Below are 26,198 nucleotides of genomic sequence, written 5' to 3'. Positions count from 1 at the left end.
CCATCCCCAGGCCCAGAGAGGGCTGGGCATGTGAAGACCCTCAGTGCTCAGCTGCCCTGACACACCCCGTGGGTGTGTAGGGAGGGACGGGTCCAAGGGTGGGGGCAGTAGGGCACAGAGGAGGATGCAGGGACTACCACCAAGGTCCTCACGGGGCTGCGCTGGCAGTGTGCGTGAACCCTTCCTGTGAGACCCCTCCCATATGGGATCACCTATAGAGAACACCCCCATACGACAACTCCCTCCTGTACAAGACCCACCGATACAAGACTCCCCCTCCCATGGTGCCCTCCTTGTACAAGACTCCTCCCACCCGAGATCCCCCTGCCCCACCAGACCCCCCGCCCTACGAGACCACTCCCACCCGATATCCCTCCCACCTAAGATCCCCCTGCCCCACGAGAACCCCCGCCCCACGAGAACACTCCCACTCGAGATTCCCCTGCCCCACGAGACCCCTCCCACCTGAGACCCCCCGCCTGAGATCCCCTCCCACCCGAGACACCCTGCCCGAGACACCTCCCACCCGAGACCCCCTGCCCGAGACCCCTCCCACCTAAGACCCCCCACCCCACAAGACCACTCCCACCCGAGACCCCCCCTCGCCCGAGATCCCTCCCACCCAAGACCCCCTGCCCGAGACCCCTCCCACCCGAGACCCCTCCTGTATAAGGAGTCCCTGCATTAGCAGATCTCCCACGGGTATGAGACACCCGCGTCGGAGAACTCATTCCCGTACAGGCCCCCCTCATACGAGATCTCCCTTCCCTGAGACTCCACTCCCATACGTGACACCTCCCATCAGACGCCCTCTCTTAGAGCACCCGGCCTGTATGAGCCCCTCTCCCATATCAGCCCCCCCCCGCCGTAAGGCCCTGCCCGCGAGCCCCTCCCCGTGCCGCAGCCCGGCGCACCGTCGAACTCGGGGAAGTAGTCCACCAGGTGCGAGTACAGGATCTTGTCCTCCAGCAGGTCCTTCTTGTTGAGGAAGAGGATGACGGAGGAGTTCTGGAACCAGGGGTAGGTGATGATGGTCCGGAACAGGGCTTTGCTCTCCTCCATCCGGTTCTGGCGGGAGCGAAGGCAGCGGGAATCAGAGGGGCCCTCCCCACTGCACACAGCCCAAGGGGCAGCTGGGGGGACCCAGGTGAGGGGACCCAGGCTTGGCAGGTGGGGAAGGCCCAGCCCCCAACGCTGCCCCTGCTCAGGGCAGGGCCCACCTCGTTGTCCGACTCCACCAGGACTTGGTCGTATTCGCTGAGGGCGACGAGAAACATGATGGATGTCACGTTCTCAAAGCAGTGGATCCACTTCCTCCGCTCCGACCGCTGGCCCCCCACATCCACCATCCTGAAAGGACACAGCGCCAGGACTCAGCCACCTGGCGCCCCAAGGCCCAATCTGCAATCCCAGGACGGCTCCCACCCAGGCCCCTCCTGCCATACCAGACTGACATCGGCTGGAGCAGGAAGAGCCTCCACTCTTAGAACGGGCAAGGACGCTCTCAGAGAGCGGCCGCACCGCCTCCAGGGGTGACCACCGCAGACCCTTCCCTCACTGGCAAAGGGGCCTGAGACCACTGGGCCCAGGGAAGCGGGCGCTAGTGTGGGGGTGTGAGAACCCAGAGGATTCTGGGCGCCAGCTGCTGCGGGAACCTGCGATGGGTGCCCAGGGACCCTACATCCGGCATCTGGATGTCACCCTGAGCACAGAAGCCTTTCCCCTCACTGGGCCAGGGACACAGATGTTCACCAAGCGTCACTCGCAGGAGTAAACACTGATGCCACAGTTGCTCCCTGCAGGGACCCTCCAGTGACGGCTGCAGAGGGCAGAGTTGCCGGTATCCTCCTGGGGCAGAAGAGCAGGCGCAGTGCCCCGCCCCGCGTGGTGAGCAGCTCAACCTCACACTCTGAGGCCACACACAAGCGGGAGAAAGAAAATCAGCTCAGACGATGTCTGCGGGCGTGCGTTCCTTACAGGACGTTTGCCTCTTTCTACTTGTGACTTTTCTAAGTTTTCTATAAGGAGAAAAGGCACTTTGGTCTCCTTGAAAGAATACAAAGGCAGAAGCGGGGAGTGCCCCTCAGGCCCTGGCCCCAGGCCCCAGGGAAGGCCGGGGTCCCTGCAACTCTGCCGAGGAGAGCGGGGCTGCCTTGGGCATGTGAGTGGTGAAATCCACCTGGTCTGGTCTGCGGGGGAGTCCAGCAGGCACCGGTGGATGACAGATGTGCCAGGTGACTCTAAGGGACAAGAGGGCCCGCACCAGCAGCTGTGGCCAGGCGGGAGGACAATGGGTGTGCCGACACCAGGCCACAGCCCGTCTGGAGCGCGAGGCCTCTCCTGCACGCCTGCGGCAGCCGGCAGGGCTAGGATCCGGGTCCCCCCATGTCTTGTCCCCACCTGAGGGAGCAGGAGCCTCTCCTCACGCACTGGGACGATCCCACCAGCCTTCAAGGCCTCCAGCTGCATCCCACAGCACCTGGCCGGCCCTCTGCCAGCGTGTGGTGGACAGAGGCGGCTGGCAGAGAAACAATGGTGGCAGAGGAGTAGGCTCAGGACAGGGGTCTGCACCCAGCACAGAGGGCACAGCCGGGCCGGGCGCGGTGGCTCACGCCTGTAATCCCAGCACTTTGGGAGGCCGAGGCAGGCGGATCACGAGGTCAGGAGGTCGAGACCATCCTGGCTAACATGGTGAAACCCCATCTCTACAAAAAAATACAAAAAATTAGCCAGGCGTGGTGGCGGGCGTCTGTAGTCCCAGCTACTCGGGAGGCTGAGGCAGGAGAATGGCGTGAACCCAGGAGGCGGAGCTTGCAGTGAGCCCAGATTGCACAGCTGCACTCCAGCCTAGGCGACAGAGCAAGACTCCGTCTCAAAAAAAAGAAAAGGGCACAGCCGGAGCTGGGAAGGGCCTGGAAGATGGTGGAGAGGGGGTGACACACCCAGCCTGAGCTCAGCTCAGGGAGGGGACAGGACATTTCTGACAGAGGACACAGAGGCCTGCGCTGTTAAGAGGCCAGCGTGGGGCTGCGAGGGGACATTCATGCCACAACCTGGCCTATGCCTGGCTCGCCTCAGCTGTATCCTGGGGTCATGGGCCCCGTGTGAATAAAAAAGAAGAAAAACTTGAATTCTCGTAACAATATACACCATCGCCCATGTCCAGAGAGGACACCGCAGCTTCTGAGGGCCCGGCGCCTGCTCGGGTCCCCGGGAACCATCTCAGAGCTTGGCATTCCTTGGCTGGTGGCCACGTTGCTCCATCCCTGCCTCCATCTTCACGGCGCATCCTCCCTGCCTGCACTGGGAGGCCGAGCTGGGAGGACGGGTGGGGAGAACAGGCAGATGGCAGGGGGTGGCACCCCCAGCCCTGGGGTGGGTCTCAAGGCAGGGCTCTCGAGGAAAACCCCACAGACTTCCCGGAACCCTCACAATGGCCTCGGCAGTGCACCAGCTGGGTGGGGACACCCTGGCAGGGAGGCGTCCTTCCCTCATGAGGGCCAGTGCCAGGGCGAGCTCGCGCTGCAGGAGAAGGCACCCGCAACCGGAGCCACCGCGAGGCCCTCCAGGACAGGGCCGTCCAGCGCCCCACACGCACGAACACCAGAACCCGGGGACGGCTCTGATCTGGAAACAGGGTCTGTGCGGATGTCACTGGTTAGGATAACGTCACACAGAGGTAGGGTGGCCCTGGCCAAGGACAGGTTCTAAGAGAACAGAGGCAAAGGCGCAGGCGGGGAGGACGCTGCATGAGGATGGGGGCAGGGATGAGGCAACACGGCCACAAGCCAAGGATGCCAAGGATGCCAAGGAAGCCAAGGATGCCAAGGATGCCCAGGAAGCCCAGGATGCGGCCACCACTAGGAGCCGAGTGAGGCCTGGGCAGATCCCCTCAGCCTCAGAAGGACCCGGCCCCGCCCACACCTGCATCTCAGCCTTCTGGCCTCCAGCGCTGGGCGGGAATAAGGCCTGCGGTGGGAGTCTCATGCCCGACACCAGCAGCCCAGGACAGGCACGCATAAAGCCGGGACCTCGGCGCTGGAGATGTTATATGGGGCCAGGAGCCAGGCAGGCAGGGTCCACGTTCCCAGGACAGCAGAGTCCAGCCAGCTGAGCAGCCTACCAGACACAGGACCCACTGAGGGTCCCCAGGGAGAACCCGGCTCTGCTGGCCGGCCCCCAGCCACAGTGGACCTGGAGCCCCAGAGGCCCGGCAGGATCCGCAGGGACAGCCCGTGAAGAACAGAATCCACCCCACACCACCCAGCTCCTCCACCCCAGCCTGGAGCCCTCCTCCCCACTCAGTCCCTGTGACCCCTCCTCCCCTCAAAGCCTCGGTCCCCACGACCCCTCCTCCCCTCACAGCCTCGGTCCCCATGACCCCTCTTCCCTGACAGCCTCGGCCCCTATGACTCCTCCTCCCCACTCAGTCCCTATGACTCCTCCTCCCCTCACAGCCTCGGTCCCCATGAGCCCCCTCCCCTGGCAGCCTCAGTCCCTATGACCCCTCCTCCCCTCACAGCCTCGGTCCCCGTGACCCCCCCACCCCTCACAGCCTCAGTCCCTATGACCCCTCCTCCCCACTCAGTCCCTATGACCCCTCCTCCCCTCACAGCCTCAGTCCCTATGACCCCTCCTCCACTCACAGCCTCGGTCCCCATGAGCACCCTCCCCTGGCAGCCTCAGTCCCTATGACCCCTCCCGCACCGTGCGGCACCCCCTGCTCCGGCCAGCACTCCAGACCCCAGCCCCATGCTGGCTCCAACCAGGCCGGCCCGTCCTGGAGGCCCCGTCAAACGTCCTCCCTGCCAGGTCTCTTCGGCGGCCTGTCTGGATGGATGTGGCCACGCCCCCCACGCCCCCACAGCTCCTTCCCTGTGTGGCCCTGGCTCACACATACTTAGAGATAAATCTTATCCCCCGACCTGGTCAAACACACCCTGAGGATGAAGACCAATGGGCTTTCTTTTGTTTAATAAGACGAAACAGGGTCTCTCTCTGTCGCCCAGGCTGGAGTCCAGTGGTGCCATCATGGCTCACTTCAGCCTCAACCTCCTGGGCTTGAGCGATCCTCCTGCCTCAGCCTCCTGAGTAGCTGGGACCACAGGTGCACACCACCACGCCCAGCTAATTTTTAAAATTTTTTTTAGATATGAGGTCTGGCTGTGTTGCCCAGGGTGGTCTCAAACTCCTGGACTCAGGCGATCCTCCCGCCTTGGCCTCCCAAAGCACTGGGTGCGCAGGCATGAGCCGGCACACCGGGCAAATGAGCCTCTCAGTGCCCCCTCCCCGCCTGCTGTGGCCCGGGCGGTACCGGAAGATGATGTTCTCCAGGTCGAAAGGGTACTCGATGATGCCGGTGGTGGGCACGCGGACCCGCAGCACGTCCTGCTGGGTGGGCAGGTAGCCCAAGGTGGCGATGCGGTCAACGTCGGTCAGGTAGCTGCAACACAGCAGGGGGCGCTCAGGCCGGCTGCCGGGGGCGGGGGGGCAGGACAGGGACATGGCACCCAAACCAGCGGGAGGACGGAAAGCCACCAGGAGGGGGTGGACCGTGCACTGCGCCACCTACGGCAGTGTCTGAAGCAGCCCGGAGGGCTCGGGCCAATGGAGACCCTGGGGTCGGGATACGAGCCTCCCAACCTCTATCCTCTCTGGGGTCTCAGGGGACAGAAATGACCCAGCACAAGAGAAAGTCCCAGGACGAGGACTCCAGCTGGTTCGGGGGGTTTGTAGTAGAGCTGTCCAGAGACAGCCACCAAGGAGGGAGACGGTGACCCAGGGCAGGGGACTTCCCGAGAGAGGCCTGGCTGGCCCCAGGGATGAGGCTTCACAAACAGGCGCATCATTAGGAGAGTAGCAGCTGCAGAGGCTGCAGAGGTCCCAGCAGACCCCCGTGCCCGTCTCCCTGCTGCTCCCTGTACGTGGGTGCGGCACCCACCACGAGCAATGAGCCAGTGTCTACACAGCGCAGCTACTGAAGTCCACGCTTGATTCCGGCTTCCTCGGTTCCCCTCATGCCTTTTCCTGCCCAGCCCTCTGGGTTGGGACAGTTTCCCGTTTTTGACGCCCCGGGCAGTCCTGAGTGGGGCGCCCCTTGAGTGGTCTGCCTGGGGTGGGGGTTGTAAGAGGCCAGGTGCCTGCTCAGACCTTTCTGGCACCGTGCGGAGGCCCTGGCGTTTTGTTCCAAGTGCTTGGTTATCTGGGCCCTCCCACAGCCTCCCAGAGGCAGGGAACACACGGAGGACGGGCAGGAGGGGCGGGGGACAGGCCTGTCCCTGTCCCCTTAGGGTCTCTCCCGGTGCTGGGGGAGGGCCGGGGCCTCTGCCTGCCAAGCATGGAGGGCAGCAGTGCACAGCCTGCCGCACGGGGGCCTCCACCTGCGGCCACAGCCCGGCCACCTGTCAGCACACAAGTCATCCCCTATCCCAGGCCCAGAGACTGGGAGAACCCTGACATCAGTCAAGGTCACAGCCAGTCACTAGTGGGAGACGTGGCTCTGGGGACGATGCCACAGGCAGGAGCGAGACGGCCCAGGGTGTGTCTACCTCCCATCCCACGGCCCTCCTAGGAGACCGTGGGTTTCCCCCACAGGCCACAGGCCGGGCTCCAGCACCGAGGGTGGCCAGGAGCTCACTCCTGACCCAGGGAGGGCAGCGGCAGGGCCAGGCATACAAGCAGGCCAGTGTCACACCAGAGTCCACCGGCTCCTGCCAAGGCGTGGCCCCTCCAGGGATCTGCTCTGGTCCCTCCATCTGGCCAGGTGGCCGGGGCCCACCGCATCCCCGGCGAGCAGGCAGGGGGCACCACAGACGCCGCAGAGGGCTTCCCGAAGGGTCCCAGGCACCGGCCCGCAGCTGCCGTCCCCAGGCCGCCAGCGGTGCGGCCGCACTTACTACTTGGCGGAGTCGGAGAGCTGGTACTCGCGCCTGCGGTCGTAGCATTCCTGGATGCCCGGGTCCTCCCACAGGGTCTTGATGGCACTGACGTACTGATGCTCGAAGGTGGTCACCTTCTCCACGTCCACCTCCCGGATCAGGAGCGCATTGGCCTGCGAGGGCGGGCAGGGGAGAGGTCGAGAGCTCGCCGGGGCCACACAGCCACCAGAAAGCTTGTGACGGCCCCTCTTCCAGGCGTCGGCTGGCCCGGGCGGCATTCCGCAGGCTGCGCAGTCAGGACCACTGACAGTTCCGTGTGAACACATGTCAGAAAAACGCGAGGCCGCCTGGCGGTGTGGTTCCTCCGAACAAGGCCCCACAGGCAAAGCCTCCCGGCGGTGCGGTCTGCAGGGTGCCGGGGAGGCCGGGTTTCGATTCACTTCTTAGAGGTGGGGAGGGGACGGTGTGGGGAACAAGCACGTGTAGAACACATACACTTCAAACCCAGGACCCACAGGAGGGCAGTGCAGCGCCGAGCACGACCAAGCATGACGACAGAACTAACCAACAGCCCCAGCACTCGCTGCCTCGAATTCTCCAGACACACCGGGAGGCAGGAAGCCCAGTCACAGGATGTTGCAACCAGCGGCATCGCCTGCAGTGTGCAGCTCCAGACTCGGTTTCTGCCCCACCGGCTTCTCTCTTTCGTCCGAAAAATGCTTATCAAACATCATCAAGAGCAGATACCACACCCAGTGCTAAGGACGGCGGGTGGCCCCCGAGCTGCCGCACTCAACAGTTTACATGGTGCCCCAACACGAGCCGCCTCCCCCTCACGGAACCCTGGGCGGCGGGTGGCATCAGGCCCCAGCTTGCTGCCCTGTCACAAAGGAAGGCCAACCGCACAGACACGTGCTTACACACACACGTGAACACCCTTTGGGGCAGACACTGTGGGGGGGCCGTCCTTTCCCCTCCTGATGCTCTGTGTCCCCGTCCCCGGGGCGCACAGGCCGACATGACCAGCCACAGTTTGGCTGAGGGACTGGGGAGGGGACATACTGGGTGGGACCCAGATGGGAAAGAAGGGAGCCTTGCCCTGGGCTCTGGGAGCCACGGGGCCCTCCCAGGCCCCCCAGAGTGGAGACTCAGCCCTTGCTTGTCCCCTCTGAGCAATGCTCCCTGGCCCGGACTCCGACTTCAGCCCTCCCCTTGCCCTGCCCCCAGCCTCTCAATCTGGGCTGGGATAAGCACACCTAGGGGGACTTGGAAAAACAGACACAAATCCCAAAAATCCCACTCCCTGGAAACTTCCAGATTAGACAGCAGCAATCTGCTTCTGCAGAGAGCCAGAGAGCACACCCAGCCTTCCCGACCACACGGACTGTCTCCAGCACTCGGCTCTGCTGCTGCTGCTGAAGCACCATGGGCAACATGGCAGAAATGGGTATGTGCCAATAAAACTTTATCGACAAAATCAGTCTGCAGTTTGCAGACGCGTGTTTCAGAAGCTGATGGAGATCTAAGCCCAAATATGAATGTGGACTCTCAGAGAGGGCCACAGCTGGAAGAGATCACAGCGGGAGACAGGGCAAGTGGCAAACCAAGATCTAAGGGCAAGAGCCCTACCCCTGAAAACAGGGCTACGAAAGCGGGATCAATGGCCCCTCAGCTGAAAGGCCCCAGGGAGGCCACTGGCAGGAGCCACGGCTGCACGGCTGCTGGGCCTGCCCCACAGGGCGGCCACTGGGGCAAACTCTCTGGACGCTTCTCAGAGGGCAAAGCCAGAGTCACCCTGGGACCCAGCAATTCCGCTCCCAGGCGTAGCATGCAACTGAGGGAAGGGAACACGTCATCCACATAAACACACATCCACAGACGGTCACGGCAGCTCCGTTCCCAACAGCCCACACATGAAGGCACTCAAATGTCCTCCAGGGGATAAATGGGCAAATACGCGGTCCCTCCATGCACTGGAACATGACTCAGCCATGAACAGGGATGAGGCTCTGACACAGGCCACTGTGTGGATGCACCTTGAGGACGTCACACTCAGTGAGAGACGCCGGACACAAAAGGCCACACAGCGTGCAATCCCATTTCTATGAAATGTTCAGGACAGACCAATCCACAGAGGCAGGAAGGGGATGTGTGGGTGCTGGGGCTGGAGGAGGGGGTGGGAGTGACGGCCGATGGGGAAGGGGCTTCCTTTGAGAAAATGAAATCTGGAATCCGACAGCGGTGATGGCTGCACGACTATGCAAACATATCGAAAACCACCAAATTATACACTTTAAGCAAGTGAAGTGCATAGAATGTGAATTATAACTCAATAAAGCTGTGATTTAAAAACAGGGCCTCAAATGACCTCTACTTTATCAAAAAAAAAAGAAAAAAAACCAGGGCAGAGGCCAGGCATGGTGGCTCATACCTGTAATCCCAGCACTTTGGGAGGCCAAAGCGGGAGGACTGCTTGAGCCCAGGAGTTCAAGACCAGCCTGGGCAACATGGTGAAATTCCATCTCTACAAAAAATACAAAAATTAGCTAGGCGTGGTGATGCACCTGCAGTCCCAGCTACCCGGGAGGCTGTGGTGGGATCACCTGAGCCCAGAAGGTCCAGGCTGTGATAAGCCTTGACCATTCCATTGCACTCCAGCCTGGGCGACAGAGCGAGACCCTGTTTTCAAAACAAAACAGAACAAAACAAAAAAACAGTGTGAGAAGGTGAGAAGTACAGCCCCATGGGTGAGTGTCAGGGCCGAAACGAGGTGCCTGGTAGGCTGCTCAGCCCGGGGAAGGGGCCGGAACCAGGAGCTCACACTGCTGACTCCCAAGGCGACCTGGGCGAGCGGCTCACCTCACAGGGCCTCAGCTTCCCCACCCGCAGGATGCAGGCGCCCACAGCTACTTGGGAGGGAGGCTGTGGGGCTTGGCCACGCAATGCCCATCACAACTCTCCAGTTGGCCCTCAGGAAGTCAGCGGTTGCTGTTTCCATGTCCATGACAGGAACAGATGGATGACCAGGGGTAGCCTGGGCCGGCCGGGACCCCCGGCATGGCCCCACCCTGGCAGCGCGGCCACCGTGCTCACCACCAAGCCCACAGCTGCCCAGGCGCTCCCCTCCCCAGGCGCCCGCGGGCTCACCTTGTTCTGCTCGTACTTGTAGAGGATCTTGAGCGTCTCCATGGCCCGGATCATGGCCTGCATGGCGGTGAAGATGTTCTGGTAGACGAGCTTGGTGAAGCCGCGCTTGTCCTCCTCCGAGTAGCCGGCACCGTGGATGATGCGCATCTGCTTGATGAACGTGCTCTTCCCGCTCTCGCCCGTGCCTGGGGGACGGGGCACGTGAGGGCGGGCGGCAGCCGGGGCCTGACTCTCGTGCTGCTGCCCCCTCTTACCCAGACCCCGCCGTGCTGAAGCGCCCAGCACAGGAAACCAAGGCACGTGAGGCTGACCGTCTCTCCACCAGACGCCACAGCCTCCTGACTCCTCGGAAAGAGTTTACAAAGCGCCCTTCCCATCTTCCACCAAGCCAGGGTCTTACTGGAACCACCCCTTTTCCAGAAGTTCTGCAAGGACACACTTTCCTGGGGGCCAATTGTTGGTATTTACGTCAAAGACCACACGGTCTCAGGCCAAATCAAGTCGCACGGCACCGGCCCCGCAGCTGGGACTGTGCAGCTCCACCACGGTCACGCCAGTTCATGACCAATGCTCGCCAGAGGGACAGCACACAGACGTGGCGGCGGTGCCCTGACAGACGGGCTCACCCCAACGGCATCTCTGCACAGACCACCCCAAGAGCTGGGCGCCCCCTTCCCCAGAGCTTTGCTCAGCGGCCACGGCCACACTGCCCCCTGCGCGCCAAGCACCCACGAGGCTCTCCCCTCTCCCTCTTGGTGCTGTGGCAGGGTCAGCCAGGACCGTTGTGCCTGCCACAGGTGGCCCTGAGCACATCCCTGAACCCCTTTACGTCTCCACGCCTGCCACAACCTTGCTAATACCCACGATGCTTCCAGAGACGAGTACGCTACCACCCCATCTCAGAGATGGGTACACTGACGGTCCCAGGGCCCCAGAGGATGAAAAGGATTAGCAAGTCAGCCTGGAAAAACTATCGGGAAGGGGGCCCACGTGGCCAGCTGTCGCTCCACCCCAGCCTCCAGATGAGCCCCCCACACATTCTGGGTGACATGGGGGTCCTCACTCCAGCCCCTCTCCTGCCTCTGCCTCTCACTACCTGGTCACCTCCTGGGCAGAGACTCCATCTCCCCACTTTTCTTCACCCTCACACGCTGGGATGCCAATGCTGGGTTTTCCAGTGTGTCCACAAATCTCTGATGCTCATCCCTTCCAATATTGGAACCTAATTCCCCTCCCCTTGAGCATGGGCTACACTTAGTGACCTGCTTCTAGCAAACAGAATGTGATGGAAGTGACAGTGTGCCATCTCCAAGGCCAGTTCACAAAAGGCACAGGGCTTCCTCCTTGCCCTCAGTCTCGGGTCAGGGGCTCTGGGGTAGGCAGCCGCCATGCTGTGAGGACCCTCAAGCAGCTTCAGGGAGAGGCCCACGTGGTGAGGAACTGAGGCCTCCCACCAACAGCCACTAGAGGGAGCCAACTTGTGAGTGGCTCCTCCAGCCCCAGTCCAGCCTTCAAATGATGTGGCCCTGCTTGGCTGGTATCCTGACTACAACTTCTGAGAGACCCCAAGCCAGGAGGATCACTCAACAAAGTGCTCCCACATTCCCAACCCTCAGAAACTATCTGAAATAAGTTTTGTTAATTTAAGTTGCAAAGTTTTGGGGTGACCCCATTACACAGCAATAGTTAACTTCTAATTTCTAAAAAGAGACTGCCTCAACTCTCTACTCAGGTATTAACCTTGCTCAGGCCCCCAGTGCCCTAGAGACTCAAGCGTCACCGCCCCCTCCCAGTGTGCCCCCAGCCCACTTCTCCAGGCTCGCCTTCACCACCCTGTGTCTCTGAATCTTCCAGCACCTCCCCACTTCCACACACGTCCTACACTGTGCCCTCTGCCCACAGTGCTGTTCCAATCACAGCTGCCTAAAGGCTGCCTGGTGCTGGGACCCAGCTCACTTCCTCTCACAGCCTCTGCTCTAGAAAGCCCCCAAGCCCCAACACAACTCTCCCTCCGGTTCTTTCTGGAACCTTCCTTGCTGCCCATGGTAGACATCTTTGCACAGGTGCCTGTCGCAGGCCCCCTCACCTGGCAGCTCCTAGAGATGAGACAGGCTGCGTGTGTCCCACGGTGGCCACAGTGCTGCCTTCGGGAGGCCCTCGACAAAGCCCAGGAACTGCCCACAGCACCTGAGCTCCCTGTGGGGGGTCTCGCAAAACACCCAACACATCCCGAGTGGGGAGCCCCGGTGGCAGCTGCCTCTCCCCAGTACTTTTCTCAAACACCCTGAGTCCTTTTCAGAAGAAAGAAAATTGATTTTGATTGTCTCAGGTAGTAATCCGCCTCCCAGCCCTCACCTCATCCACAAAAGGTCAAACCCACTCAAGTTCCAGGACAGGAGGAGTGAGGGTGAGTGTGAAGGTGAAAACACCTTCTCCCCAGAGGGACCCCCACACGCCCTTCCCTCACCGCGCCCTGAAGAGAAGGACGGTGGCATGGAGGGGATGCAATCTGAGGCCAGGGATCCTCGGCCTCAGCTCTACTGACCGGTGCTGAACCCTGGGCCCTGAGGGGTGCTCAGCAGCAACCCTGGCCCCCACCCACTCCATCTCAGGAGCACCCCCCCGAATTGTGACCACCACAGATGTCCCCAGACAGTGCCAGTGTCCCGTGGGTCAAGACTGCCCCCAGATGAGACTCTATGTCTAACAAAATGCTATTACAAAAGATGGCTGCTCCGTGTTTGTTTGGAAGGGTGTTGCACCTGGAAACAGCAAACATTCACACACACTGAAAGCCACACCTGACACGAGACCAGCACACACTGCAAGCCTGCACCCCAGCACAGGCCCCATGCTGCAGGCAGGAGGCGAGGAGGGCCCTGCACTCGGGTCAGAAGGCGCCGCCCCTTGGTAACTTTGCACCCAAGACACAAGGTCCCTCAGGCCATAAACATCTCAACTATGAAACAGAAAAGCAAGCCTCAGCTCTCAGCGAGGATGCCGGGAAGACCAAGACGGCCGAGAAGGAGTCTGAAACGCCACAGGTCACTGCCCAGATGAGAACTGGCTCGGTACTACTGTTTGGGGTTGTGTTTTGTTTTTTCAGATGGAGTCTTGCTCTGTTGCCCAGGCTGGAGTGCAGTGGCGCAATCTCGGCTCACTGCAAGCTCCGCCTCCCGGGCTCAAGTGTTTCTCCTGCCTCAGCCTCCTAAGTAGCTAGGACTACAGGCATGCGCCACCACGCCTGGCTAATTTTGTATTTTTAGTAGAGATGGTGTTTCTCCATGTTGGTTAGGCTGGTGTCAAATTCCTCACCTCAGGTGATCTACCTGCCTCAGCTTCCCAAAGCGCTGGGATTACAGGCGTGAGCCACCGCGCCCGGCCTGTTTTGCGTTTTGTAAGGAAGGCAAAAATGACAACCACAGCCCTGGCTCGCCAAGGACCCCCATGGAGCTCTGTAGAGGCAATATGGGTACACTGATGGGGGAGGGAGGTGGTTCACACCTATGCACCCAGGCATGCACACATACATATGCATTAATGTGCATATATGCACACAATGCACACGTGCACACCCACACATACATGTATGCATGCATGTACATCAGCATACACGTGCACGCTGCACGCACACATGCATGTACATGTACACACACATGCAGCCCGTACACAGCTGGGTGGCTGCATGTTAACCCATGTGCACCACTCCCGCTGGGTGAAGCCACCCGTGTCTCCCACATAACCCACCAAAGCCAGGAGAGGTTGCAGAGGGAGGCAGGAGCCCAGCAGGAGTTCTGGGCCACCGGAAGCCAAGCCAGGCCCAGGTGGCCCCGGGCCTCTGGTGGCCCTGAGGTGCTGGCCACTGTTAGGCCCAGCCGTACAGAGGCCAAGGGCGAGGCTCTGGACAGCACTCAAGCCAGGCAACGTGACGACATTTGGGTTTTCAAGATGCTTTGGCCCCAGCCTGCTTTTCAAGTCGCCCTGTCTCCCCGCGCCAACTCAGCTGCTGCCGCCTCCCGTCACACAGCGCCTTGGAGCTGGGACGCAGGGGTCCACACACAGCAGACCCAATGTCTGGATGCCTGGGTCCTGCCTGAGACCTCACACCCCGCGGCTGGGGCTCAACATCCAGGGCCCTGATCAGCAGAGGCTCGCTCCCACCCGACCGGCAGCCATGTGGCCCCAAAGCAACGGCCCCAACTCGGGCCTCAGCCCACATGGCTCCACCCTGACCCAGCCTGCCCCGCCTGCAGCCACACTCCACCTGAAAGACAGCTGAGCTGGAACGCTCTTTTGGCTCCAAAATCTTCAACAGCTGCCCACTGGAAAGAAATGCCAGCCCACTCCTCCTGAGACAATGTGTGAGCCCCTCCGAGATGCCGCCTCACTCTGGACTCGTCCACAGCCCCTTGCCGGCCCTCATCTCCCGGTCTCAGGCCACTGCAGGGCACCTGCCAGGGCAGAGCCTTCTGTCCACTCCTCACCGCACACCAAGCACCACGGCAGCTTTACTCGTAAAAGCCAAAAAGCCAAAGCTCCAGAGACCCTTCAGCAGGTGCACGGGTGCAAAGACCCCACGCACAGACCGCTGCTCGGCGCTGGGCAGGAATGGACCACTGACCACACCGCCACCCCAAGGGCAACGCACCAAGTGGTCCCACCCATAGCAATGAATGTCTGTGATCCCCCCAAATTCCTATGTTAAAATTCTCACCCCTAAGACAGTGGTGTTGGGAGGCGGGATCAGCTTCTTCCGCCGCGGAGCTCTTGGGGGGCTCTTTCATGAGGGCACTGATGGTTCCAGGAGGGATCCCGTCCGCATGAGGACACAGCAAGAAGGCACTGCTGTCTATGAACCAGGAAACACAACCACCCCCTACACCAAATCCACAGCGCCACTGTCTATGTACCAGGAAGCACAACCCCCACTTCCCCCCAACCCCCCAAATCCACAGAACCTTGATCTTGGACGTCCAGCCTCCAGAACCATGAGACAAACTCGGGTAGTTTATAAGCCACTGTGCCTGCAGTATTGTCACAGCAGCCCGAGCTGACTGAGACGGTGACAAAATGTTAGGAAAAGAGAACACTGCAGGAAGCCAGGGATCCAGCCAGGGGTCCAGCCATGAAAGGGCAGCTGGGAGGGTCCTGCAGGACAGATGCTGCCTGGCCCCTGCCTGTGGCAGGGGAGCACGCACTCCACAGGTGACGAGTCAAACCCAACTTCACATGCACCCCTCCCACCCTCCCTCCCTGCCACGAGGCCACACCCACCACCGGTCCCGCTGTGAGACCCCCAGGTTCCTGCCTCAGACTGGGTCTGGAGCTGGTGAGCTCAGCCTCCCAGGAGGCCGTCGTGGGCACTGGCAGCTGTGTGCAACCCTTGCTTCAGCACCAGAGTTAAATATAAACTACCCCTTCCATCAGGTCCTTCCCCTTCCCAAACGCCCGGAGAACCCCCACTGCAGAAATCCAAGGGCCCGGCGTTCAGGAAGCGCCCAGCACCCCCACAGCACAGGCCCTTTGAGGGTGGCTCTGCCATTCCCTCCTCAGTGAGGTGTGGCAGTCCCCGTCTGCAGCCTGCCTCGCCAGCTTCCTGAGCGCAGGGGCTGTGGCTGCCCTGCCCACCTGCATCCCTAGCCCCTATGCAGAAGGCGCTGTGTACATGTTTCCTGAGCGAACCGAATGAACCTGGCCCTGGTCCATGGTGCTGGATCCCTCATGTCCCCATTGGGTCCCCCACACTCCAGTGCCCGTCAGGATGGACCTGACTGCATGTCACCAGCCATGGCTCCTGGGAGAATGGGGCCCACATCTCCCACACCTGAGGGAGCCCCCCACACAACCACAAGCAAGGTGCTTTGCCTCTGCAAGCATGGTTCCTGGTGGGCCTGCCACAGGCCGCCCCACAGTGGACCCCAGACGCTAGGGAGCCTGCAGGAGGCACATTCTCAGGTACACTCAGCACGCCACCACTAGGAGGGGCCAGAGTCCGCCCACTGCTCCCACTGAGCCAGCTTCCAGAGGAGAAAACCACCCTCCCGACTGGACCCGCTGGCCAAGATCTGGAGAGGCCAACCAGGAGGAACGAAGTCTGTGCCCCAGCTTCCTTTTCCCCGGCGGGAAAGGAAAACGGAAGAAAAGGAGGCTCCAAGCCCCACAAGAGGGCGCAGCCCTGAGAGCAGGAGCTGGGGGCTCATCCGATGCTCAAGATTCAAAGCCGGGCGCGGTGGCTCACGCCTGTAATCCCAGCACTTTGAGGCCGAGGCAGGTGGATCATTTGAGGTCAGGAGTTCAAGACCAGCCTGGCCAACATGGTGAAACCCCGTCTCTACCAAAAAATGTACAAAAATGGCCAGGCATGGTGGCTCACACCTGTAATCCCGGCACTTTGGGAGGCCAAGGTGGGCGGATCACGAGGTCAGGAGATCGAGACCATCCTGGCTAACACGGTGAAACCCCGTCTCCACTAAAACTACAAAAAATTAGCCGGGCATGGTGGCAGGCGCCTGAAAGCTGAGGCAGGAGAATGGCGTGAATCAGGAGGCGGAGCTTGCGGTGAGCTGAGATCGTGCCACTGCACTCCAGCCTGGGCGACAGAGCAAGACTCTGTCTCAAAAAAAAAAAAAATTCACACACAAAAAAATTAGCTGGGTGTGGCAGTGGGCGCTTGTAATCCCAGCTACTCAGGAGGCTGAGGCAGGAAAAACGCTTGAACCCAAGAGACAGAGGTGAGCAAACATTGTACCACTGCACTCCAGCCTGGGTGACAAGTGAGACCTTGTCTCAAAAAAAAAAGAAAAAAGATTCAAGGCCGGGCGCAGTGGCTCACGCCTGTAATCCCAGCACTTTGGGAGGCCAAGGCAAGCGGATCACCTGAGGTCAGAAGTTTGAGACCAGCCTGGCCAACATAGTGAAACCACATCTCTACTAAAAATACAAAAATTAGCCGGGTGTGGTGGCAAGCTCCTGTAATCCCAGCTTCTCGGGAGGCTAAGGCAGGAGAATCACTTGAACCCAGGAGGCAGAGGTTGCAGTGAGCCGAGACTGCACCACTGCACTCCAGCCTGGGCGACAGAGTGAGACTCTGTCTCAAAAATAAATAAATAAATAAATAAATAAATAAATAAATAAATAAATAACAAATAAAAAGTATATAAAGATTCAAGTAACCCATGACCCCAGTGGCAGGGCTGAGACCTGGGAGCCGACACCTGGGAGTCAGACTTCCAGGGTTCCAGGCTGCTTCCCGTCTACGACGCCTGAGCCGAGCCCCACAGTGCCCAAGACTGTGAGATGTGGGCCGAGAAGCCAGGAAGCCCCCACCAGGCTGCGGGGAGGCCGGGCCAGTGCACACACCGGGAGCAAGGCCAGAGCCACAGGGCCCCACCTGGGGGATACACACGACCGTTTGTCAGCACCCATGAGAAGGCAGGTGGTGGCAGCCCACGCGTGTGCATGCGTGTGCCTGTGATCTTGGCTCTTGGAAACAGCCGGGAAATCTAACCCTGACCAAGAGCTGTACTGGCGGGTGTGGGGTCAGAGCCAGGCACCAACCTGACGCAGGGGCCCGAGGAGGGGCAGCCCTCCTGCAGCGGAGGACGGATGCCCCTCATCCAGCTTCACAAGGGGCCTCATGCCTGCCTCGCTTCAGTCTCAGAACCCCAGGAGGTAGACAGCACCTCAGCGCCTGATTGACTGGAGGGGAAACTGAGGCACGGAGAGGACAAGCTGCCTCCCTGAAGTCACACGACCCCTAATGGCAGGGCCTGAAGAGACTTCGGTCTCCTGGCTCCGCAGCTTATCCCCGGCAGGCAGCCCAGGACGTGCTCTTCTGCTCCAGCACGAACCCTCAGGCAGGGAGGCAAGAAGACAACGGGGCGCCCTGAGAGAGGAAGTGCACCCAGCTCACCCCGCTGCTGAGGCTCAAGAAAGAGCTGCCCCGAAACTTACTACCCCAGGTGGGGCATGACAGCCAGGGGCAGCGATGGCAGGACAGCCTCTGGACTGGAACCCAATCCCATCTCCACAGCAGCAGAGTCCCCAGGTGCCTCAAAGGTGCAGATACTAACTGCCCCTCGCCGGTCAGGGGCCATGCCACCTTGTTCTATTCCCACTGAGGCTTCCGTGCAGACTGGCCCAAGTGGGAGTGACCCCACCCCTCCACTGGAAGTGGATGGTGTCACTCACCCACGTTTTCTACGTTTTTTTTTGTTTGTTTTGTTTTGTTTGTTTGTTTTTGAGACAGAACCTCTCCCTCGGTCGCCCAGGCTGGAGTGCAGTGGTGCAATCTCGGCTCACTGCAACCTCTGCCTCCTGGACTCAAGTGATCCTCCCACCTTAGCCACCCAGGTAGCTGGGACTACAGGTGCACGTCACCAAGTCTGGCTAATTTTTTGCATTTTTAGTAGAGACAGGGGTCTCGTCATGTTGCCCAGGCTGGTCTCGAACTCCTGGACTTGAGTGATCTGCCTGACTCGGCCTCTCAAAGTGCTTGGATTACAGGCATGAGCCACCGCACCTGGCCATACAAAATTTCTAAGCTCCCGTCTCCTCACGTGCTGGGTCTTCCCACAGCCATTACTGAAGCCCCCCGACAGCCTGGGAGACTGGTCCCCAGCCTTGTGCAGCCCATCTAACCCAGTTGTGGGCACTGGCCTGGACATCTCTACCTGAGGGACAAGGACAGACTCCCGCCCCTGCCCAGCTCACTGACCATCGCCAAAGAGTCTGGGATAAGATCGCTGATGGGGAAAGGGCAGGAGTCCGGAGGCCCAGGCCCCCTCTCCAGACATCTGCCCAGGCCACCAGCAAGGGCCTGACCGGTCAACCCTCGCCGCATCCAGTGGGACTAAGGCCGAGCAAACCAGTGTGGCTGGAGAAAAGGCTGCTTCATTCATCCCACAGCGTGAACCCGGCTCCACCACAGCCCTGGGGGCTTCATTCATCCCACAGCGTGGACCTGGCCCCACAGTCCCTGGGGATTAAGACAGGCAACAGAACAGTCACATCTCTGCAGGCCGCACAAGTCCCACTCGGTGGCGGGGCCCAGCACCCATCAGTGTGGACACGGTTAACAATAGCAACAGACACAGCGCCCTCCAGTTTGACCACACCCTTCAGCCCCCCACCCCACTCCGTCCCTGCAGGGCCCCTGAAACATCAGGGTGACCACACAGTTTGACAGAAGAGAAAACGGAGCCTGGGCCGCCGGACAGTGCGGTACCCAGAACACCAACTCCGAGGTCAGACGGGGACAGAAACCTGGGCCAGCACCGTCCCTCCTGGAGCCTCCCAGGCCTTGGGGTCCCCATGTGGACGCCATCCAGGGAGCACCACCGCCCAGGGTTACTCTGCAGCTTTTCGGTGCAAAGCAGCCAGCAGGAAGGGCAGCCACAGGGGACAAGAGGGCTCCCTCCCCGCTGTCTGCCGCACTGGCCTCAGCTCATTTAATCCTTCCACAATCCTACAGGGGGAGGGACAGCCTTCCCACGTGACCGATGGGGAAACTGAGGCCGGGAGAGGGAACTGACTCGCCCCTGGCTCCCTCCAGAGTGTGCCCCCACTGCCCCGTGCTGGCCAGCCCAGGGCAGCCCAGGCCACAGGCAGGACTCAGAAAGAAGCTTCTGAGAGCCAGCTGCGCACTGTCCCCAGGGACCCCTTCTGCCCAGTGCACAGGCCCACAGGCAGGTGGCAACCGAGCCTGCCCCAGCAGAGACCCCTGGCGTGCACCAGACCAGCCTGCAGGGCGTTGGGGAGGTGCCGGGCCACTCCTCTCCACTTCCCTGCGTGATCTGCCTTCAGTCAGCCAATGACGGTCACTCGCCAAGCATCTCTGAGACCTGCACAGCTCAATGACACGGGCAGGGAAGCAGGGGACCAAGGACACGCAGCTGACGATGGTGACGAGAAGGGAAGGGGGCTGCTAAGACACACGGGTCAGGGGTCCTGCTCCCAGGGACACTAGGCAATGTCTGGGGACTTCTGTGGTTGTCACAACTGGGGGGTGCTCCTGGCCTGGTGCGGGTGGAGGCCAGGGACACTGCTCAGTACCCCGCAGTGCCCAGGACAGCTCCATCCCAGAGAACGATCCAGTGTAAAACACCCACGGAGCCAAGGCTGGGGAATCCTGATCAAGGTGTCTGTGGGCAGATCCCAGATCCCAGATCCCAGATCCCAGGGCAGGATCCCCCACGAAGCAGTGTCTCAGAGCACCCAATGTGTGCCACACACGCCAGGTGCTGTGGACGCGACAAGATATCACCACGCCAGCAGTGGGAGCAGCAGCCAGCATTCCGTGGGTCCCCACGTGCGGCGGGATGGGGATCACCATCAAGTCCTCACCCCACCGCCCCCTGAGGAAACTGAGGCACAGACCTGAAGTCCCACAGTTACAAGAGGCAGAGGTGGGCTCTGAACCTGAGTCTCCCCAGGCCACGTACCTGATCCGGACACCACACTGCTCCCAGGCCCTGCAGGTGGCCCGAAGACCCACCCACCAGTGCTGTCCTGAAAGCACCTGTCGGCAGACTGCGGGAGGCCAGGCTGGACCAGGAACCCCCACAGCAGAGACCATCGGAGGCTTCTGACCCAGAGGCAGGGAGTGGGGATGGAGGGTGGGAGACTGGACCACAGACATCTTGACGGCAGGGGAGGGATGTGGCCAGGCCCAGATGACAGCGAGAGTCTGGATCCAGGGCAGCCAATTCTAAGACCTGCCAGGTGCCCTACAGAGGACAGACACGGTGGGAGGCCCCCCGGGCGGGATGCTCCACACAGGGCCTGGCGGCAGGAGCTACATGCACCTGCAACCACCTGCACGCCAGCAAACCGGCACTTAGGATCCCGGTTCTGCGAAAGGACTTAATTTCTGCCAGATAATGACCCTGCACGTGGGCCTTCCCAGAGCCCCTGGCCGCCCCTAATCGCATCCACCGCTCTCAGTCACCCAGGTGGGCAAGCCATACAAGGCTTCCCATCCTCCACGCACAAGCTGGGGTGCCCAGTGGGGAGAACACAGCCCTGCTGGGGACCCAGAAGGGGCGCTGGGTCCCAGCTCTGTCTACAGGGTAGGGCCGAGCAGGCCCCGCGAGCGCCCCTCTAAGATCCGTCCGACTCCACCACACACCTCTCCAACCTCCTGATGCCACGGCGTCCTCCCCGTGCTGCCCAGGGTCCCGGTCCCAGACAGAGACAGGCTCCACCACAAGACTCAGAAAGTGAAACCTCTCGTGGTTAAATCTCGGAGGAAAGCACTTCCTCCACTCTCACCACAGCACCGGCAGAGCCGGGCAGGAGGCTCTGGAGGAAGCTCCACGGAGCTCACAGCTGTGGAATGGAGCTTCCCGGACCATGCCCGGGAAAAGCAGACCCTTTCAGCCACAGTCATCATAACTGATTACATGTAAACGCAAAGGACGTGAGAGCAGGCCCGGACCAAGTCCCCACGTCTCCCCGGCCTGGGCTCGGGCTTGGGAAGTCAAGGTTGGACGAGGCCATCCAAGGGCGCTTCCTGCTCCCAGAGTCTTCTGGGACACGGCACAGCCACCCTGCCAGGCGCCAGAGGCCACGCTCCACGCCTCCCAACACTGGGCCAACAGAGGCCCGGCCCTTCCCGTGGGGCCACCGCACCCCATGCTGGATCCCGGGCCTTGTCACTGCCCCGTGGGGGCTGGCGCAGGCCGGACAGGAAGCCTCCGGAACTAACCATCCTGCTTTATTTAGAAAGCCTGGAGCCACTCCGGCTCAGCTTTGCTAGCAGCCTCAGGCCCCGGGAACAGGCATTCCCATGGAAGTCCCCACGTTTCCAACCACAAACCTGCCACAAAGAACTATACGGGGGTCCCCTCCACAGTTTACCAGTGAGACGGAAACCTAACAGCCGAGGGCTGCCCATGATAGGCAGAAGCCCAGCGGGCCTGGGGAATGGGAACCCAGATCCAAGAGCTGCTGGCGGGGCCTGCAAGAGCTCTCCAGGCCACAGGGCGGACCCCAGGATGGCGGCGGCGCGGACGGAGGCGGGAGCAGCGTGTGCACTAAGTGCGCAGTACGTGCTCACCACTCCTGTACCCATCCACAGCTGTCACCAGCATCGACAGAAGTGTGCATAGGGACAAACCTGGAATACCACGGGTATAAAACAATACATGCATTCACACCCATGCATACACTGAGTAGTGAATTCACACACACACGGCTTTGACGGTGCTTAGAAAAATACTCTATAAGCACTCATGGAAACTTCTGACAAAATAATTTGCACTCATTATCCCTCAGCTTTGCCACGAGCATTTTACGTTGTACGCTACCACACAGTAAAGGGTCTCAAATGGGGGCAACGTGCCCCCCAAGGGACAATGGGCACTGTCTAGAGACATCTGTGGTTATCACGACTTGGGGGAGCTCCTGGCATGGAGTGGGTGGAGGCCTCGGACACTGCTCAGCACCCTGCAGTGCCCAGGGCAGCCCCACCCCAGAGACCAACCCGGCCCAATGTGCACAGGGCCCCGGGGAGACCTGTTGTACGTCAGGGAGAGGCCCATTTGAGGCGTGAACAGCACATTTTAGCCGCCACGGGAGAGGCGGCACGGCAGCCGGAGCCCCGTCCAGCTCTAGGGCTCCGTAAGGTCCCCCCCACCCCGAAAACGGGGCACGGAACATCCTCGCCAGGCTGACCGACCTCACAGGCCGTGTGCAGCCCCAGGGAGGCAGTGGATGAGAGCGAGCAGACACGGCGTTCTTCCAGAACATGCTCCACCTGGTTGCAAACCCAGGAGTCAGGGCAGGGCCCTGGAGCCCTGCTGCCCCAGAGCCTGGAAGAAACCAGCACCACCCACATAAACGAGACCCTCCTGGGCCCCAGATGCCACAGGGGTGTGGTGGCAGGCCCCTGCCTCCCTCCCCGACATCCACTCCACAACGCTGTATGGGAGCCATGGGGGAGGAGGGATGGAGCCCCCACTGCTAAGGGGCAGGGGAGGAAAGAATTCTAGGGAGAGGCAGACCCAGCTTGGCTGGGCCTCCTGCGGAGTGCCAGGACCTCCACCCAGAGGTCTCTGAACATTCCGTGGGCCGCAGGCGCCATAGCCACCTGCTGCAGCCCAACAGCCCCTTCCTTCCGGGGAGCCTTGGCCCCACCCTTTAGCTGCTCCCTGAAAAACGGGGGCAATCGCAAGCTCGGGGCTGGCCTACTGGGAGAGTGGAATGAGTTCCCACAAGCAGGCAGGGAGCCTGACAGAGGTCCCCTCCCCTGCACCCTGAGGCCCCAGCCCCTGGACCTCAGGTGGTCAAAGTCCTCCCAGCAAGGGGCCCTCCAGCTGGGATGCAAGGTTGCTTGGACGGGAAGTTTTCTGAGGGTCTGTCGCATCAGATTCCCAAAGGGGTCCCTGGCTCCAACACCTTGGGTGTGAAGCCCTCCCAACCCCCTGACAGCCCCGGCCCTCTGCGTGGCACTGACACCAGTCCTCCTTGGGTCGCACGTGAGCTCACGTCTTCCTCACTGTCCTATCTGCCCCGCCTGGCCCTGAGCCTGACAGCAACCTCCCGTCTTACAGGCTGATAGGGGTCAACTTTCAGGCTCACAGAGTGGGAGGGGGGTGGGACTGCAGACACAGGTGCTCCTGCAGCAGACACCCCCGGGCCACAGGCGGGCACTGGACAGAGGATGCGGGAAGGGCCGCATCACTTCCAGACTTGCTCCAAGCAGCCAAGGCGGCAGACACGGGAGCCCCTGACCTTCGTCCTTGAACCCCGTGTCAATCTCAAGTCCAAAGTGCAGGCACAGAAGACTGGGTGCATGCAGGGATGGCGGCGGGGGTTCTGGAAGTCACAGAGCCACAGGGCAAGGCCATCTGGTAAGATCTTTATGACACCAGTAATTCCTAACTCCCCTCCATCCAAACAAAGTCCATGACCTACTACAAAAGTCAGCCAGTGCCACTCTGTGCAAAGTGCCGGCCGCACTGCACATTTCCTCCAAACGTGAGGACCACGGCTCTGCCTACCCGCGTCCCCTGGAAAGATGGCCCATTTTAGAACCCTTAGGTAAATCAAAACACAAGTTTGGGGAAAAAAATCAGGAAGGCATTTCATCCAAGGCACCTCTGTAACCCGGGACACCGAGGGCCCTAAGAGGCTCACAGCAGGAGAGGCAACGTGTTCCCCACACAACATGCGACCTGCCTCCTCCCCAGGAGCCACCGCCACCAGCACGCCCCCTCCTCCGTCACCGCTGCCTCTCACGCATTTCCGACCTTCCCCACCGCCCCGCCCCCGGCCCAGGAGCTAACCTAGGAGCTCGGGAGGGCAGGGGCGGGGCAGGGCAAGAGCTTCTGTTTTGTAAACGACTGAAGGGGCCCTTATTTGGGGTGACAACACTTTACAGCTGGCCCGACTGGCTCCCTGCAGCAGGTGTGCCTTGGGGAGAAGGAGGTTCACCAGCAAACCTTCTCCAGGACGGTGGGGAGGAGCCGGCAGGTGGGGGGCGGCTCTCAACGAGGACTCAGCGTGGCTCCCACCAGGACTCTAAGGAAGGGGGCGGGGGAGGCTGCCGAGATAGCTGCTTGGGACAACAAGCAAAGGCTCCCTCAGGTGTCAACCGCCCCACCCTCAGCTGAGCGGAACCCTGAGGAGAGGAAAGACTGTCTTTTTCCCACAGGGTGCATTCCAGCCCAGAGGAGTACGGGGTTTCCCGGAACAGGAAGGCAGGAGAATGGCCCTGAAGGGAATGTGGGGATAGGGGACACGGAGGAGTCTTCGGGGGGATGGGGGGGTGTACAGGGCCTGCATGGAGGGTACAGGGCTCTGCCTGGAGGGAAGGGTCAACGCGGGGCCCTGAGCAGTGAGGGGTGAGTGTGCCCTGTGGGTTACAGCCCAAAGGTCTGGCCCTGAAGGGGTAGCGAGGGGTGGGTACTCCGGTGGGGTAAGGTCAGAAGGTCCCTGTGCAGGGAGGGACTGGTCCCTTGAGAAGGAACAGAGGGCAAATCCTGAAGAGTCCTGGAGGCCCAATGTAGACAGCAGAAACTGGGAGCTGACCTAGGAGTGATCCGGGGCCTGATCCAGACAGGACAGACACAGGCTGACACCGGAGGGTCCCAGGTGCCAACATGAACAGTTAAGGCAGGGGCTGACCCCAAAGAAATCAGGGGCCCGCAGCTGACCCCGGAGGGTCCCAGGTGCCGACCTAGACAGCAAAGGCAGGGCTGACCCCAGAGGGTCCCGAGCCGACCCAGACGACACAGGCAGGGCTGATCCCGGAGGGCCCCGCCCCGACCCGGACAGGCAGTGAAGGCACAGGCAGGGCTGACACTCGAGGGTCCCGCGACCCGGACAGGCAGGGAAGGCACAGGCAGGGCTGACCCCGGAGGGTCTCGCGACCCGGACGGCACAGGCAGGGCTGACCCCGGAGGGTCCCGGCCCGACCCGGACAGGCAGGGCAGGCACAGGCAGGGCGGGGCCCGCAGCCGGCAGGCCCGGGGGCCGCACTCACCGAGCAGCAGCAGCTTGAGCTCGCGCCGGGCGTCGCGCTTGTCCCGCCGCAGCTGCTTCTCGATCTCGGCGTTGATCCGCTTGGACTCCTTCACCTCATCGCTCAGGCAACACGCCATCATGGACTCCAGAGTCATCGTCCCGGCCCCGGCCGACGCGGCCGCCTGCCCGCCGCCGCCCCCCGGCCCCCGGCCCGGCCCTGGCCGGAGCCGCCTCGGCCGCCGCCCGCCGCGGCCCTCCGGCCTCGGCCCCCGGCCCTCGGCCCAGGGCCGGCCCGCCCCGCCTCGGCCGCCGCCTGGCGAGCCGCCGGGTCCCCGCTCGGGCCGCGCCAGCCGCGGACTCCCGCGCGGCCGCACTTAGCCCGCGCCGCCGCCGCAGCCACCGCCAACCGCAGCCGCCGCAACCGAGCGACAGCGCCGGACAACCTAGCAGGCTGGGAGCGCAGCCCGCGACGGGCAGACGGTGCGGCCAATGGGAGGGGCGGGCGGCCAAGCGCGCCCACCATGGGGGCGGGACTAGCGGCCTGGGCGGGGCGTCGGCGGGCGCGAAAGGGGCGGGGCGGGGCGAGGGCGGGGGGCCCGCGGGTTTGGTTGCGCCGACGTGGGAAGGGGGACGCGCAGCCGGGAGCCGGGGCGGGGCCGCCCGGGATTGTGGGAATGTGGCGGACTCGGCCCGGCCAGGCTCGGC

At 61.7% G+C, this 26,198-nt stretch overlaps 1 protein-coding gene across 1 annotated transcript in view; it reads right to left on the bottom strand.

The window, feature by feature from the left end:
• GNA11 (G protein subunit alpha 11) overlaps positions 1 to 25,939 on the bottom strand; it is a 29,971-nt gene extending 4,032 nt beyond the window's left edge. The window contains exons 1-6 of the mRNA XM_008972605.5: positions 25,513 to 25,939; positions 10,026 to 10,210; positions 6,897 to 7,051; positions 5,315 to 5,443; positions 1,221 to 1,350; positions 915 to 1,068 (exon numbers count right to left, since the gene is read on the bottom strand). Of these exons, the coding sequence (XP_008970853.2) occupies positions 915 to 1,068; positions 1,221 to 1,350; positions 5,315 to 5,443; positions 6,897 to 7,051; positions 10,026 to 10,210; positions 25,513 to 25,648 (889 nt within the window). The 5' untranslated portion in view covers positions 25,649 to 25,939. The remainder of the gene's footprint in view (positions 1 to 914; positions 1,069 to 1,220; positions 1,351 to 5,314; positions 5,444 to 6,896; positions 7,052 to 10,025; positions 10,211 to 25,512) is intronic.
• Positions 25,940 to 26,198: the final 259 nt, after the last annotated feature.

The sequence above is a fragment of the Pan paniscus genome, chromosome 20, assembly GCF_029289425.2.
Source record: "Pan paniscus chromosome 20, NHGRI_mPanPan1-v2.0_pri, whole genome shotgun sequence".
Taxonomy (NCBI): domain Eukaryota; kingdom Metazoa; phylum Chordata; class Mammalia; order Primates; family Hominidae; genus Pan; species Pan paniscus.
The sequence above is the reverse complement of the archived record's forward strand: the minus strand, read 5'-3'. Positions and strand labels throughout refer to the sequence as shown.